The sequence below is a fragment of the Cnephaeus nilssonii genome, assembly GCF_951640355.1.
Source record: "Cnephaeus nilssonii genome assembly, chromosome: 19".
Taxonomy (NCBI): domain Eukaryota; kingdom Metazoa; phylum Chordata; class Mammalia; order Chiroptera; family Vespertilionidae; genus Cnephaeus; species Cnephaeus nilssonii.
Window position 1 is genome coordinate 21,807,009 of NC_137090.1, and position 16,661 is coordinate 21,823,669.

The window sequence follows — 16,661 nt, forward strand, 5'->3', positions numbered from 1 at the left end:
TGAGACTAATGACAGGCAGGGGTGGGGTGGGGCTTGATGGACGTCCCTTTCCAGGGAAAAGTCCACTGGGGAGAGGAGCTGGATCTTGGAAAACATCTCCCGGTCCCGTTAGTTCCTCTGTCACCTGCACTATTCCCTCAAGCTGTAGGAGCTAACAAAGGAACTAAGTTCCCACAAGCCCCAGCTACTGAATCCCTGGGAGGTGGTCAAGATGCCCCTAGGAATCCCCAGATTCCTACCTCTGCATCTTTGCACATGCAGTTCCCTGTGCTGTTTTTATCTTCCTTTCCCATTCTCTCTCACCTTCTAGGCCTAACAACTCCTCCAGGAAGCCTTCCTAGATTACTAGGACCTGCTCTGAACTCCCAGTTCTGAAACTTCCCATGTATTTTCTCTGTGGCTGTGGTGCTGCTTCCTCCTGACTTCCTATTTATTCTTGTCCCTTCAATTGAACTAAAAACTCCTCAAGAAAAGGGGCCGTATCTTTATTCCTTTTGTACTTTCCCCAAAAACAGGAACTAGTAAGTGCAAGGCAGGGCACAGGCATGGGGAGACCTGGGCCGTGGTCACAAACTCTATCCACTCCTCTTGTCTCTCTTTGTTCCTTACAGACAAGCTAGCCTCTAAGGCACTTTTCAGGTAAAAAATGGTGACTAAATGTGTGCACACACAATCTTTCTGAGAGCTCGCACATGCTCCCTGGCAACAGGACCACCCTGGTCACTCGGCTCTCCTGGGGAGGGGGCTCAAGGGGAGAACGCAGGCACCTTCACATGAGGCTGTGCTGTCCCCCAGGGACACCTCAGGACCAATGGCAGCAGCCACAGGCTGGAACAGTCAGCCAGAGCCATGGGCATTTTCAACTCCCCTTTCCTCATAGTCCCCCTGCTCCAGGTCCAGTCAGTAGTGACCAAGTCCTGTGACTCTGGCTGTAAAACAAAAGCCTCCCCTTCCCCGCTGCACAGCCCTGGTTCAGACCCCACTGTCTCTCACAGGATTTAGGGACAGCCTCCTCGCAGTCTCCATCTGCTTCTCTCCATTTCACCTGGGATACATCCGGTCAGGTCACTCCCCTGCTCAGAACCTTATGGCTCATCCAAGAAGACCATCCGTTGCTTGAGAGCAGGGCCCTTTGTATTTCCTCCGCTTGCCTCCATGTCCCCGCCACCCCACTCCTGCCAGCATTTAGTCAGCTTCTAGTCATAATGTCACCTTTGATGGTTCCTTCGTGCCCCTTGGGATAAACGCCAAACTCCGTAGCCCATCGGACAAAGTCCTGGATTGTCAAACACACCTTCTAGGGAAGGGAACCAGACAGGCTGGCAGGGGAATCTGGGAAGAAGAGAGAAATGGCCAGACCTGCAGGGGCAGGTAGGCGCCACTAGGGTGTGCAATCCCAGCCTCAGAGAAGTGAAGAAGGGTCTGGAAGCTTCTATGGACCTCTGCACACCAGCTGCAAGTCCTGAGCAAAGCTCTTCCCCTCCAGTCGTTGGGGACCCCATCTATAAAGTGAGGCCTTCCACTAAGTGGTCCCAAATACCCTCCTGACTCTGACAGTCTGGAACCTGGACAGGTGTCTGGAAGGAAGTCCCGCCCATGGAACCAACACAAATATAAATTGGAGCCTCCATCCCATCAGCCGGAGAGAATGTGAGACCAACGCGGTGACTCACACACCTGGCTTCACTCGGAAGTTCCTCAGGCGTCACATTGAACTACTTTGCCAGAGTCTCACATTTATATTTGTTGCCGAGGATATTGGGCCAAATGGGCCAGCCACGTCAACAAAGCCCACTACACGGCTGGTCTCGTCATCATCGCTGTTTTATGGAAATGGGATTCATTATGTCCTGGCTACGATTCAGAAGCCTGTTCTGTTTTAACAACTGCGATAGCGCCAAACATCCATCTTCTCAAGCGATCACCGTAGCATGCTCCGCCAGTGGGGCCCAGAATTATCTACGTTGGAAACACAGAACATTAGGGTACGGAGAGGCAGACCTGGGATCTTTCGAGTCCAACCTCCTCGTTTTGCAGATGAGGACCAGGAGGCCTGTTGTGGGGGTGGGACTTGCCCAAGGACACCCGACGATCCTGAGAAGAATCCAGATGGCCTCTGAGAGAGTACACGCTGCTCTCGGCAAGCTCAGTCATTGCAGTGGACCCTTGAGCAACACGGCACGAACTGCATGGATCCACTTATACACGGATTTTTTTTCAATTGACTCATGCGGTTCAAACGGTATTGTTCAAGGGTCAACTCTGAGGTTGGGAATTGCTCTCGGGGCAGTAACCATGGGCCCAGAAACTGCAATAATAGCCAATGTTCACTGAGCATATCCTGTGTGCCAGAGTCTCTACACACATCATATAATTCATCTTTATAATCCCCGTAAAGTAGGCATTATTATCAGCCCCATTTTAACAGAGGCTCAGCTCAGGGAGGTGAAGGCATTTGCCCAACCTTAGACAGTCGATGGGAGACAGAATTGGTGCTCACTTCCAAGCCTAAACTTGTACTTGTACCTGGCTGGTGAGGGCCAAACCTGATCTGGAGTTGTATGGGAGCATCCATATATATGTCCCAAAGCCCCCGGCAAGGGCTCATCACGTTGTCAGGGCTCAGCAAATAGGGGAGGAAAAGGACAGCAATAGATCTGGGCCCCCACTGGCAAGTTAACAGCCTAAGCTTTTGGGGGACACCAGCCCCTGGTGGAGGAAGTGTCTTCTCTGTTTACATAGCACCCCCTTCAGCGGGTCCACTCATTCACTTACTGCTGACCAGCACCCACCTTTTGCCAGAAACAGTTCCAGGCACTAGGACATCCTGGTGATTAAAAACCTTATGGTTTCCTGTTTAGTGGGCAGTCACACACTCATCCAAAATCAAGCAGAAACTGGTGGTGAGAAAATGCAGTGGAAGAAAGTCCGCATTGATAATAGTAACAAGATGAAATACAGAATGAGAAAGGTCTAGGATCTTAGGAAGAAAACGTGAATACACTTTCGGAGGACAAAAAGCAGACTCCAACAAAGAGAAAGGCATTCCTACCAATGTCCCTAAGTAAATTTATCATTTATAGCGATTCTCATAAAAAATATAAGGAAAAGGGGAGGCCAAGGAGGTAAAATATATATGGTGACAAAAAGAAAGTAGACTTTGGGTGGGGAGCACACAATGGAGGATACAGATGTGGTATTATAAAGCTGTACGCCTGAAACCTGTACGATGTTGTTGACCCATGGTAGCCCAATAATCTAATTTCAATCAATCAATCAATCAATCAACCAATAAAAATAAGTTTCATTCTTAACACTGCAAGTTTATCCTAAAGTTTCATGTGAAAAAAATACATGAGTCTAGCCCAGGAAACTGAAAAAGAAGAGGGAGGGGGAGAGCAGCCCCGCCAGGCATGGAAACCTATTCTGAAGCCTCTGCAGTTAAAGCTCTGGCACCTGAACAGTCGCAGACTCAACTGGGGATTTCGACTCCTGAAATAAGCATCTAAAGCAGGAGGAGAGAGCGCTCGTCAGTTACCCGTGTCGGCACAACTGGATAGCTCTCTAGAAAAGAATAAAAAAGTTGGATTCACACCTCCTATCAAATGCCAGAATAAAGTCCAAAAGAATCAATGGTTTAAATGTAAAAATAAACCCATAAAACACTAAAAGAAAACAGAAGAAAATTCCCTTGTAAGTGAGGAGTGGATATGGGCTTTCAGTGACTCACAGTGCAGAATGAGTAAGGAAAAGACCAATGCATTCAATGAAAAGCTCCTGTGCAGGAACGCCACCATAGCAAAACCCCAAGACCAGCGACAAACTGGGAAACCTATATACAACTCCTATCACAGATAGGAGCTAAGCCTTCCTAATTCATAAAAGTCCTAGAATTGTTAAGTAATAAAAAAAATCTAAGAGAAAAATGAGCAAAGGATAAAGACAGCAGTTCACAGAAGAGGAAACACATATAAAAAAGATGCTTAACCTCACTCATAATAAAGGAAATACAAATTAAAACTAAAATTGATATCTACATTTCACCCATCAGACTGGCAAAAACCCAAACCTTTTCTCTCCCACCGTGCTGGTGAGGCTACAGCGATGGCGGGAATATACATCAGTATAACTCAATGGCGGGCAGAATTACAAATGACAAATCCAAATACCCTTTGAACAGGCACTTTATGGCACGGATATACTTGGCACAGATATACAATGCCATATGCACAAGCTTAATCAAAAGAGAAAAACATAGGAAAACATCTGAGTCCTATAAGGGCTGGCTAAATAATTTATGGAACAATCACGGGGTGAAATTCTATGCAGCTGTGAAAAAAGGAATGCGGACGCTCTGAATGGAACCATCGCCCTGATATACTAGGTTGACAAAGCAAGGTGCAGAAAAGGGTTTGTAGTATGCTACCATTTGTGTCTAAAAGAAGGGATCTGAGATTCTGCATTCTGCTTGTCTATGCAAAAAGAAACGCTGAAAAGAATTAGTAACATTGGTTACCCGTGGCTGGGATTGGAAGAAACTAGATGGATGAAAGAAGACATTTTGGTTTATTCATTGGTTTATTTTTAAACCCTGTGAATGCATTTCCTATTCAAAAACAAATGTGACAAATGAGTATAAAATTGTAACTGTGGGAAGTACTAGGGTAGGAAGGTGCTCAAAGTTCTGAAAGCCTATGAGGGGGACCCTGAACCGTCTCCCTGAAGAAGTGGCATGTGAGCTTGGATCCCAAGCTGGGGAGGGACTAACTAGGTGAAGAGGCTTGCAGCCAGAGGAGGAGGAGGTAGCACATTGAGGGGACTGTGCCCATGTTACTTTGTGGCCAAGGAAATGCAGCCCACACCCCCCCATCCCTGGATGAACTCAGCCTCTGGAACAGATTCAAAAATCAAATTCATGTCAGAAATCATAAACTGACCTTCCTCCTCAGGAATCTGGGAGACTTGAGACAAGAAAAGTAAGACCTATGTGCCAGCCATCTCCATGCCCCGCCGTGGGAAACACACCCTACCCCAGTGAGGCCCTCAACTTCCCGAAGCATCTCTTTCCACCCGGTCATTGGCCCATGGACACAGGATGGGGTGGCAGGTAGGAAGGCATGATGGGCAAGCAGCCTGCACAGCCAGCAGAAGTGGAGCCAAACTGGGGCTGTATGGAGGCAGCTCAGTGCTGCCCCAACCCCTGATCCTTTCTGCCCCTGCTGCCTGCCTTGCCTGTGGCCTTGGGTTTTATTCCACAACCCAGGGGTCATACCCTGAACCTACCCCTCGAGAACAGAGGACTTTCCCAGACTCGGCAAAAACCCACAAGGAGTTTTCAAGTCAGAACCCAGTCCTGTCTTTTCGGAGCATGTGGCCATGTGGTCTAAGGGGGTCCTTGTCCCGGAGCCTCTGCCTGTCATGCAGGACAAGCTGCCCGGGCTGCCCAGCCCCAGCCCTCCCCTGAACCCTGGATCCTTCTCCTGGTGGAAGGCTGCAATTGGGGGGCAGCAGCTAGATAAAGTCCCTCAAGTGCTGTGAGAAAAGTCCAAAGTCCATTTGGCTGGAGAACGGTACTTGAGGTTTGGAAGCTCCTGGGAACAACTGAACATTTGGAGATGAGTTAGGCAGAAGGAAGGACTTGTTTGGGGCAAGTTCACAGTATGAGATGGCACTTTCCCAGGTTCCTGCACTGAGAAGCCAAGAAGGGTGACTTGGAGACTTCACCACTACCATGGACACAGGCCAAGGAACAGAGAGCCCAGGTCCAGGCCCTGATATGTCTAGGAAGTTAACCCGTCCTCCACCGCCTTGCCTGCACGGCCAAAGCCTGCTCCCTCCCCAGCGGTGCTCCAAATAGCTGAAGATGTGACAGCCTGCGCCTTGGGTACAGAAAGACAGGTGGAGAAGCCGAGAGTGCTGAACTGAAATCAGAAAGCAGGGTCCAAGCACTGCTCCCAGCTCCTGAGACAATCACTGCATCTCCTGAGCCCTGCCACCCCCCAGGGGGTGCCATAACCAATAAACTGCACCTGCTGGGTAGGGGATCGGGGAGAAGAAAGACGCGCTGCAGGCATGGCAAGTGTAGCCAGGGGCACCCCCCACCACAACCCCTCCAGCAGCCCCACTGGCCCAGACACAAGACTATATGCAGGGTTAGTGCAAGCCCCTAGGGGCCTCAGTAGAGCCACTAAAGAGGCAAGTCAGGCTGGGAAAACCTACTACTGGGCTTGCAAGGGTAGGTCTGTCTCCCACTCTTAAAAAGCCCATCTTTTCGGCCCCTTGACTCTCTCCCCTGCCATTTTCTGCAGAGGTGTCCGGGCGGTGGAAGAGTCCTCTCAGCTGGCATCCCTACAGCTGGGAACCATTATGACAAGCTATGCATCCAAAATTCTCACCAGAGCTTTGATCCCTGGGTCCCCTGGCCACTCACCCAAAGATTCAGCTCCTGCCAAGCTCTGTGCTCACCCCAGGGGTCTGTTCCCTGGGGTCTGCAGTGTGTGCAATTGTGGGCAGAGACGTGCTTGTCCGCTAGGTTCCCTACCTCCCACCGCAGAAACCCTCACTAACCTTCCGAGGTTGGTGCCACAGCCTGGCCAAGCAGCGGAGGCTGGGAGGAGCTGCTGGGAACAAAGTCTTGGCCAGGACGGTGCTCAGGAAGACCTTGAAGGCCCCTCTCCCCTCAGTTGCAAGGCCCTGTGCCCTGGGAGGCGGGGGCTTGGCTGACCTTTCCCATTGGATCGCTGGCTTGTCTCTGCCCCCACGACAGGTTGGGGCTGCATGAGCACATGCCACTGTGCACACCTGCACGTCTCTGCCATACACCCAACAGCACCTACTGGCCCTGCATGGGAAAAACCTGGGCTGCTTGCAAAACAGATAAGTTGGGAGTCAATTACGTTCATTAAGTATTCTCATAGTTGCCTGTTTATGAATCACCAACTCAGAAAAGAATGGAAGAGGCTCTAAGAAAATCAGAGCTAAGAGCTGCTTGCTAGTAACATACCGGTCAATTGGAAACACAGCAATGTTGGCATTTTCCACGGGGAACTATGATTCACAGAATTCTGATTTGCACGCAGATCTCCAGAAATAGAACTGAGGCTTGAAAGAGGCACGTACCTGCCTGCACACCCCACCGCTGCTTCCCCCGCCACCCTGCGCACCTGAGCGCTAGCTGGGCAGCCCGGTAACTGCATCTCGGAGGCTCTCATGCACCCGCATCACCCTCACCCCATCCTGTACTTCCAGGGTAACCGTGGGTAGCCTAGAGGGGTAGGGCCTGTGCCCTGGCACATAATGCCAGGTCTCCAGACTTCAGTTTGCCCCACGCACTTGAGCTAAAAATTTCCACATAAAAAGCTTTCTGTGGGTCTGCCAGGGCCAGATGGCGAAAGAATAAGCTTTAGCAGCCTGGATGGGGCGTCAACAGCCGCATCCGTAGGGCTTCAGAATCTCTTCCGAGAGCCAGGTCCCAGGCAAGGCCAGGAAGGAGTGGACAGGAGCCAAAGCAAGGCCTCCCCTTCCAGAGGGCAGGCAGCTGCCCGGCCAAGCAGACAGACACGCCAAAGGGAGGCGTGGACTCATCGTGACTCTTTCTCAAGGAAGTGGACTGTTTTATGCTCCGGCAAGGCCAAATCTGGGGAAACCGAAGCTGGGCGATCAGACCCATCATCGCCATCATTGTCATCACAGCTGCCTTTTATTTAGAGCCTCCTTGGTGTAAGGTGCTTCCTGCATATTCTCTAATTTAATTCTCACACCCATGAAAAGTGTGCATGGTCATCTTCCCTTTCTAGACAAGGAAACTAAGGCTCCCAAAGGCTAAGAAACTCGCCCAAAGTCACACAGCCAGTAAGCACTAAGGGAAGGGTGTGCAACTGTGGGCCTGGGACCTTGGCTCCTGCCACAACCTGGCCTGACAAGTGCCAAAGCCTGGAGCTGGAGCCACAGAGTGGGTTCTCCCGATCCCCACCCACCCATCCATCCGCAGCCAGCCCAGGACTCGCCCTCGGGGCCAGGCAGTCCCTTCTTACGTGGCCGAAGGGGTCCAAGTGGTTGTTTGTCAGCTTCAGCTTCTGGAAGGAGACCAGCTGCCTCATCCAGTGGGCCCCAGTCGCTGGAGAATCCGGGTGGACATAGAGCCTTCCTGGCATGGCGGGCTCCGCCTTCCCTGCCACCATCCTGCCAACAGAGCAACCGGCCACAGCAGGGGATTACCCCGGGGTCTGGGAAGCCCAGAGCCCCCGTCCCCTCTCTGAGAGCAAATCCTCATAGACCTGAAGGGAAAAATCGATGCTGGTCCCATCACACTGACAATTTAGGACTTTGGGGGTAGCAGTGAAGCACAGAAGAGAGCGTGAAAGAGAAAGGGACATTACAGAGAAATGTCATTGTTTACTAGAAGGAATGGGGCGAACCACAAATGTATTATGGGGGGATTTAGGCAGCACTTCTCCGTGTTCTAGAGACCATTTTAAAATGTTATAAATTATATTATTTGGAGGGAGCTTCTCAGAGGACCCAGACAACTTTCAGATTTCTTGCCCCCAAAAACAATGCTTGCCCCAAAGAAATTAATTGGTCTTGGTCCCCTCAGCCAGAGCCAGCTCTGAGTGCTAATACAGCCCAGAGAGAGAAGTAGAAACATAGTCCTGGGCAGGACTGGCCACTGAATCCACCCAGCCTCTGCAGGCCCCACAAACCACCCACCAGGGAGCCCACATCCCAGGCTGCTGATTCATTTGATCCCTCGCTCTCCTTGAGCGCTGTCCTGGGCTCTGGGGGCAGACAGGGCACTAAGAAGGTGGCCTCAGGAAATGGAGCCCAGTGTTTATTTACCCAGCCCCAGCCTGGTTTTGCCCTTCAATCCAGCCCCTTGCCAAAGGGTCCCATCATCCAACCACCAGACCCACTGACTCTGGGTGGGGGACACACAATGCAGCCAGGCAAAGAGGAAGTGAGTGGAGAAACAGAAGAGAGATGCCACAGAGCAGGCAGCTGGACCCCACCGGAAAACGGGTCCCCTCCTCCTCCCCACGCAGCAATGCCAGAGCCTAGATCAACCCCGGGTGGGTGTTCACCTGTCACCCCACAGCATAGTCAGCAGTCCTGTTTGTCCACAGCTGTGGGGAGAGCACAGACCCTGAAATCCACCAAACACTGCAGCTCATGTCCAGCCCCAGCCCCAGCCCCGCCGGCAGCAGGTGTGCAGACATCGGCCGACCCTGCAGCCTCTGCAGACCCCGCTCCCAGGCTGCAGATCTGGGCAGTCATTCGGACTAACTGGCGAGTCCTTGGAGCAAACATCAGGTGGCGATGGGTGTGGTGAATGGAAAGAGCAGCGGAGGGAAGGCAGGTGATGTGAGGGTCCCAGTTCTTACCATTTGTTGTCACAGAACTTGTAGCGGTGGTCATCCGCAGGGACGATGTCAATCAGCAGGATATATTTGGTCTTGGGGTTCATGCCCGTGACCTTTACCTTGTAGCTGGGGAACATCCTCCTGGGAGAAGCCAAAGGGTGAGGCGGAGCATGGTCAGAGCACCAGGAGAGATGGCACAGAGTGAGCAAGGGGGGCAGAAGGCCTGAAGGGGCACTGCCCCTATAGCAAGAGGTCTTGGCATCCGTCAGAGCTGTGGGATCCTGTGCACGTCACTTCACTCTCTGGCCTCAGCCCCCCCTACACAAGGAGAGGGATGCACTAGCCACTCCCTCTGAGCCCCTGCAGCTGTCAGTCTGTGTGTCTAGAAGGAGGGTTTACATGTGTCCCAAACTGAATCCCCACCCCCAGAGACAGGATTTTGACACCAAGCTGCCTGCCTTAATTTCCCTCCTGTCCTTCACCAGTCTGTGGACAGCTAAAATTCTGGGGTGCTGTTACAGGGGGCCAGCAGACCTAGGAGTCTGTCAGCCGCTCCGTTAACCAATGAGATGGCTCCTCTGCTCCTTTCTCTGTGGAAACCCTCAAGCCTCAAAGCAACTTGCAGGAGAGCAGGAGAGCTCTGCCAGGTCTTTGGATTCCTTCGGTGTTTAGCAGAGATGAACGTTTGGACGGGGCCTGCCCACAGGAACTGGGTGCTGGGGAAGTCAGCCCAGGAGCCTCGGGAGAAGAGCATGGATTCCAGAGCCACTCTGCGTGATTCACAGCCTGTCTCCCCCCCCCCCCCCCACCCCACCCCAGTGGGAGGCCTTGGACAGCGCGCTCGGCTCTCTCTGTGCCTCGGCTTCTTTATCTCTAAGATGCGGATATTACTATGTATCTCATAGGTTGCTGTGTGGATTAAATGAATCCATGCACCACAATTACCATGGACCCCACTGTGCTGCTCTCTCCACAAACCTGTGGGATGACCTACCTCTAAGAAAATAGATTCATCAAAAGAAGTTTTCCAGTCCCTAAAGCCCATGCTGAGACTTTCCAGGGCCCTGAGGCTCAGAGAACATTCTAGAGAAGAGCTTCCCCAGGCCCCTCAGCACATAGACACATACAACAGCATGCACACACACCTGCAGGGCACACCTCCGTCCCCGGTCACCAGGTCCCTGACACTGGGCTTTCTCAGAGGGGCAGACCGTTGTCCTCAGACACCCCATCCCTCCTAGATAGCCTCTCACAAGTGTCCCCTGAGAGAGGCAGGCCCCAAACCTAAATGAAGACATGAAGGGCCAAGTCCCCTGAGCCCCACCTGCCCACTCCAGGAAAGCCATCGGTGGTCCTCTGCCTCTCACTGAGCTGAGAGACAGTCCAGGGGCCCTCAAGAGAAGCTGTCCTGGACACCTCAGGTTATTGGAGTCCCCCGATTTGTCAACAGGGGTACCTGCTTACCTGGACAGGGCAAGGCTTCCATAAGCTGCCAGACCCTACGGCAAGCCCAGGTCAGGCCCTGAGGTGCAGGGTTCCACTGGACTCCCCAGCCCAGCCAGGTCTGTGCCCCGCTTGCTGGAGGAGAGGCGGGGGAAGGCTGCAGTGGGCCGGGATGTGGGAGGTGTGTGACCGTGTGGATGCACCAGAGCATGTGGTGGCGTGCGAGGTGGAGTGCGCATGCGTGCATGTGTGCGTGCCTGGAGGCAGGAGGGAAGTTCTAGCTGCAAGTCTAGGGACTTATAAACCGTGTGGAAGAATTTGTCTCAGATGTCAATTGAAAGCATTTTCAAATGTCCACCCCACCCCCTCTCCAGGACGGGGGAAGTGAGAGGGCTCAGGAACCCAATCCTGCTGCTCACCCCCCCCCCCCCCTGCCTGGCCTGGGGGCACAGCTGGAGCTGCACCACCCTCTTTCCTGGCCCAGCCTCTCCCCTGGTGGGCCTAAACCTGAGAGGGGGGCCGCAGCTGCCTCAGCTCCCCCTCCCTGGGCCGGGGGGGGGGGGCACACACCCTGTCCTTTCCAGGCACCATTTTATAACTGCCACGGAAACAGCCACAAAATGGGGCAGCCCTGGCTGTGCGTGGCTGCTGGGTACCAGTGCCCTGCACGTGGCCTGTTTCTCCTATTACCACCCCAGTGGCAACAGCAGAGGGCCGGCACGGCTTCCCCCGGGCCATGGGGCTGGGAGACTAGGGCTCGCTCCACTTCTGCAGGCTTCACAGCCTGGGGTCCTGTCCTCCACCTTCTCCCGCTCCCCACTGCGTCCTCAGCGGAGCAGGGGGCCAGGCTGGCTGGGGTGCTTTTCTGACGGCCAGCAAAGAGCCTGGCTCGGCCCTCCAAGGCCCGGAGCCTGCAGCCTATGATTTGCCTTCTGCTAGAAACTGACTACAGACCAGACCCCAGGAGGTTTTGCAGGAGGTGCTGCAAGGACGGAGTGAAGGTGTCCCGCAGCCTCTGCCCCCCCCCCCCCCCCCCCCGCCCACCAGTCCCCCCTCCTAGGAAGCAGGGAGGGAGATGGGACATCTGGTCTGAGGGGGGAGTTCAGAAGGCTCCTCCGTGAGCTCCCTTCCTTCATGGAAACTACCTCCTCTCTGTCAGGTTCAGTGGTGAGGCCCGGGGCCAAGGGAACACACTGTGGGGACCCCAGGCACAGCCACATCCCCTCTAGGGGGCTTTAGCAGGACGGAGGTTGCCCTGAGAGGGGAAAGCTGAGTGTGATGTGAAACGCCCCCCCTCCCCCCATAGGCTCTGCCCAAGCTGAGGGCACCTGCCCTGGCTCCAGAAGCGGCTGAAGCTGGAGCCCAGAGGCTGGGCATGGGAGGGTCCGCAGGTGGGCATCACTCAAGCCACTGAGGCCAGGCGGGGCTTGGGAGCCGGACTTTCCTCTGGGCTCCCCCTGCACTGCGGAGGTCCTCCCCCTGACACCGATGAGCAGATGGGGTGATTTTGTTTCTGTGACTGGGACATAAAATGTACCTGAAACTGACGCCTCTGTCGGAAATGAACACCTCAGTGGGAGGGGGAGGGAGGGGCCGCGAAGGGAGGTAATGACCGAGCAGCCTGCATCCCACGCAGCCGCCACCAGCGCTGGATGTCAAGTCCTGGCTCGCTGGTCCCAGACACCTTGCGCCCCGCCAGCCCTCTCCATCCTTCCCCCGCGCCCCACTAGCCCTCTCCCGGCGCCCCGCCAGCTGTCTCCCCATCCTCTCCGCGCGTCGTCAGCCCTCTCCCCGAGTCCTGCCCGCCGTCTCCCCATCCTCCATCCTCTCCCCGCCCCTCCGCACCTTCTGCACGGCCCGCGAGCCTTCCCCCTGCCCCGGCGCCCTCTCCGCTCCCTCCGAGTTGGCCGCCCCCGCCGGGCTCCCGGACCCCCGAGGAGGAGCGCTCCCCAGCACACGCGGAAACGGCTCCGCCGGGGAATAAACAAGCCGCCCGCCCCGCCGGCCTGGGGAGGAGATGAAAGCCGGGGCTCCTCCTCTGCTCACCAAACAGGCTCTGAAGGGTGCGGGGCTGAGCCTTTATCTACTTCATACTCGGAAATGGTTTTAGAATGAACTGCTAAGATAAGCTTCCTTGGACGGGGCGCGGAGAAACGGTCTGAGGACATTTTGATTTTGGCAACAAATCCTTAAATGCAAACTCACTGCTGAGCGGGAACGCGCAAGTTACAGCTGGGCTCAGAGCGTCGCCAATTCAAAGCACTGGCCCACTCGCCCCACCAAGCCCGCAAGGGGGACCCAGAATAGCGACCTAAGGGACCCACCAATTCTCCCCACCCAGCGGGTCCCCAAGCCTCAACCCACCACAGCTCCGACTTCCTGGGGTGGGGGGAGTCCGACAGGGACCCCAGGAGCAGCTCTAGGTGCTTTCCTTTAAATGTAGGTGCAAAACCAAATCGGAGGGGTGAGAAGTCTGGAGAGAGATTCCCAGGGGCGGGGAGAGGTGGTGACTGCAGGGCCCACGAGGGATTCTGGGGCTGGGAGTGTTCTGTTTATCTGGGTGGTGGTTACACGGGTTGCTCACTCTGTGAAAGTCTATAGAGTTGCACAATTAAGAATTGCTCACTTTTCTGCAGGAATGTTCCACTTCAATAAAATTGACATTAAAATTTATACACGCACGCACACACAGAGAGACCCTGGAGCGCAGATTCTAAAAGGAACAGGCTGCAGGGGAAAAGGTCGGGGGTCCAGAGAAGACCTCACCAGTCTTTCTAGCCCTAGTTTCTGGGGATCTTGAGGAAGAATTCGGGCTATGTTGGGAAGAGGCCAGGGCCCAGCAACCAAGGCTGAGTTTGGGGGCTGTTGTGGAGCCAAATCTTTTGTAGCCAAATGACTTCTGAGAGCAATACCACAGCTACGTAATTTATTTCCACTTTATACACACACACACAGTTTTCTAATTCACTCAGAGCATTTTTAAGAAATATTTTCCCTGAGGTGGGGGCAGGAGTGAGGGTGTGTGGAATGGGTGCTGTTTGGGAAGGTCAGTTGCTTCTCTGAGATTCTTTTTTTAAAAGACATTTCCTTCTGATAGACTTTTGCTTTCAGAAAATACTTTAAAAAGAGATCAAAGCACTCTCTCCCCAATCCACTTTCCCAGTGTCTTCAACCCTTACTTCTCTTATCACCCACGCCACTGAGCTCTGACGCTGTGTATACAGAGCGAGGGCAATTGGCTTTGAAGCCCCGGATTAAGCCAGGCCAAATCCTTGCCTCAGAATAACAAACAATACAGGTTCAACAGGAGTTCTCATCGGTAGTTCATTTTTCAAACGCAAATTCACTGTCACTAACACAAGCAACATTGAACTCAACAGGCTCTGAAGGCTGATAGTGGAGATTTATCTGGTGGCACAACCATGACCTAGGAGTAGAGCCGTCAGACGGTTAGGAAATTTTCATTTCGGGGAGGTTTATATTTAAATTTTTGTGGAGCTCACTTTTATCTGTGTTTGGGAGAAAAATGCCGTTTCTCACATGTATCAAGCTTGGCAGGGATGTAGGGAGGCACAGAAAGGGTCTGCTCTCTGCAGACCACAGCATGAACCTTCTCGTTGCGGGGCCTGCGAGGGACAGAGACTGGCTGGGGAGGGGTCTGGCCACATCTTATGCCGGAGCATTCAGAAATCAGAAATTGATGTATCACGCTCTGGTTGGCACCTTATTCACCAGAGTCAATTGTTCGGGAATTCAAACTCACTCCTGTGGCTTCAGACCTTCAAAGGCTGAAGGGGAGAGGTTTGTGACTCAAGGACTCAAACTGACTTGAGGACATTCTGTTCCCTCTTCTCCAGGACCCACCCTTTCATCAAGCAGACAGCAGTTACCCTGCCCCTAACCAGCCAGGCTCTCTAGGGCAGAGCAACAGCCCCCGTTCAAAACATTGGCCTGGCCCTGTAAATGAGCAATCAAGGAAGTTTCTCAAAGTTGGGGTGGGGTACCAAGTGCTTGGCTTGTGGAGACCTGGTAACCGCCTAACTCTACTTCTATCTACAAGAGCCTAGTGTCTTTCTTTCTCTGGGGTCGGGTTGATGTCCGACTCTAACAGTCTAGGACTCTGTGAGTCAAGGTTTTAGGAGAAGGGTCCAGGTCATCTGCTGAGAAATGGAAGTGTTGATAGAGACACGAAGAAGAGAAGAGGGAGAGGCATTGGACAGGAGGTTGAAGAGCCACAAGCCCAAGCAAAGCAAGCTGCCTCCTGAGGCTGCCCGTGGGAGAGAGGCATGGGGGGCGGCGGAGCGGGGGGGGGGGGGGGAGAGACAGGGAACAGAGCAGTGAAAGTGGTCTCTGAAGTCAGTGGGCAGCTACGTAGGAGGAAAAGCGGCTGTGAGAACTCTGGGGGAGGGGAAGGCCAGTGGCTTTCGTAAGGACTAGACCTGGTGCAAGGATAACTTTCTGCCAGAGAAAGGAGAGACTGTGCTGAATCCATAATTGGCCAACATCATCACAACCATTTTTTAAATTATAGCATCAGTCCCTGTGGCCCATCTCTAAGCCTCCGCTAGAATCAGGCACAAAACTTTGCCTGAAGCCAGTCACCTCTGAAAGTGTGTGTGTGTGTGTGTGTGTGTGTGTGTGTGTGTGTGTGTGTGTGTTGGGGGGATGGGGGAGGACCCAAGCAGATGCAGTAAACCCCACTGAGGAAAATCACTAATGCCTTTTGTTTAAAATGGCAGAGGCCAGGCATGCCCAAAGAACCCGATGGCCATTTAATTTCTAGAGACAAGGTTATTTCTGCTGCCTAAAAATGGAAGTTCTGAATCTTTCCCTGTCTTCTTTCCTTCCGTCCACCACAGCAGTCGCAAGAACTAAATCCCCCCTCTTCACACTTGTAATCCACTCAGCAACTGACCATGCACCGCCCACACGATCCCTGGTTTGAGCTCACACTACTGGAAAAAGATAGGATGGCAGGTAGATCTGTAGTCACCACCTCTGTTTTGCCTAGCACCACTGAGCCACAGGAAGTTCAGGCTTTGCCCAAGTGCACTCAGCTAGGAAAAGGCAGGGCTTGTGACACCTGCCCGCCCCCTGCCACTGACCTCATGACCACTCCATGTGGAACCCTCAGCCAGGCTCCCCTAATGCATCCTCCTTCCCCATCCCCCAAATGCAGCAAATTCAAGCCCTGACATCTAACTGCTCCCTCTCCTGATAGAGACCCTGGGTGGCCAGGCCACCTCCCTGACTTAGGCACGACCCCCACCCCCAACAAAATAAAGGAAACCTCACAGGGCCAGCCAGCACCCCTACACCGCAAACCACCGCCTTTTGTTTCCTTTGAAGAGCCTAAGCAGTTCAGCAGCGTTCTCTAAAAAGTAGGGGGAAATGCTGAGTGGATACCAGACATTTCTCTTAACTATGGTTCACATTATTAGCATTTGTTACATTAATGTTATAGCTAGCATTTATTGTGTGCTTACATGTGCAGGAGGTGTGCTGAGTGTTTTACATACAACTGTATGAAGACACACCTATTTTTTTACAGCTGGGGATGAGGAGGGGCAGAGACCCTCGCCTGAGGGTTGCCCAGATGGAAGTAGCTGAGCGGCAACTGAAGCCCCTGCTGTCTGACTCCGGATTCCTGGCGGACGCTTCACCATCTTAGTCTTCAGAAAACCCAGTTATGGGCCCACAGCCAGGCCAAGGGGCAGCTTCACAACTAACCTGTCCCCCAACGATCACAATCAAGTGTGAGTATGTGGAGGAGGTGGGGGAGGAGAAAAGGGGGGTTCCTGAACCTGAACCTTCCAGCGTCTCTGTCTGCGACCATCTCCCTTCACCTGAGAACCACGC

General features: G+C 53.4%; 1 protein-coding gene across 5 annotated transcripts in view; it reads right to left on the bottom strand.

Annotated features, from left to right (window-relative positions):
- TBX4 (T-box transcription factor 4) overlaps positions 1-16,661 on the bottom strand; it is a 31,247-nt gene that overhangs the window by 8,482 nt on the left and 6,104 nt on the right. For all 5 annotated transcript variants that reach the window (XM_079798150.1, XM_079798152.1, XM_079798149.1 and 2 more), the window contains 2 exons: positions 9,381-9,500; positions 8,034-8,181 (listed from right to left, as the gene is read on the bottom strand). In XM_079798150.1, coding sequence (XP_079654276.1) covers positions 8,034-8,181; positions 9,381-9,500 — 268 coding nt within the window. The remainder of the gene's footprint in view (positions 1-8,033; positions 8,182-9,380; positions 9,501-16,661) is intronic.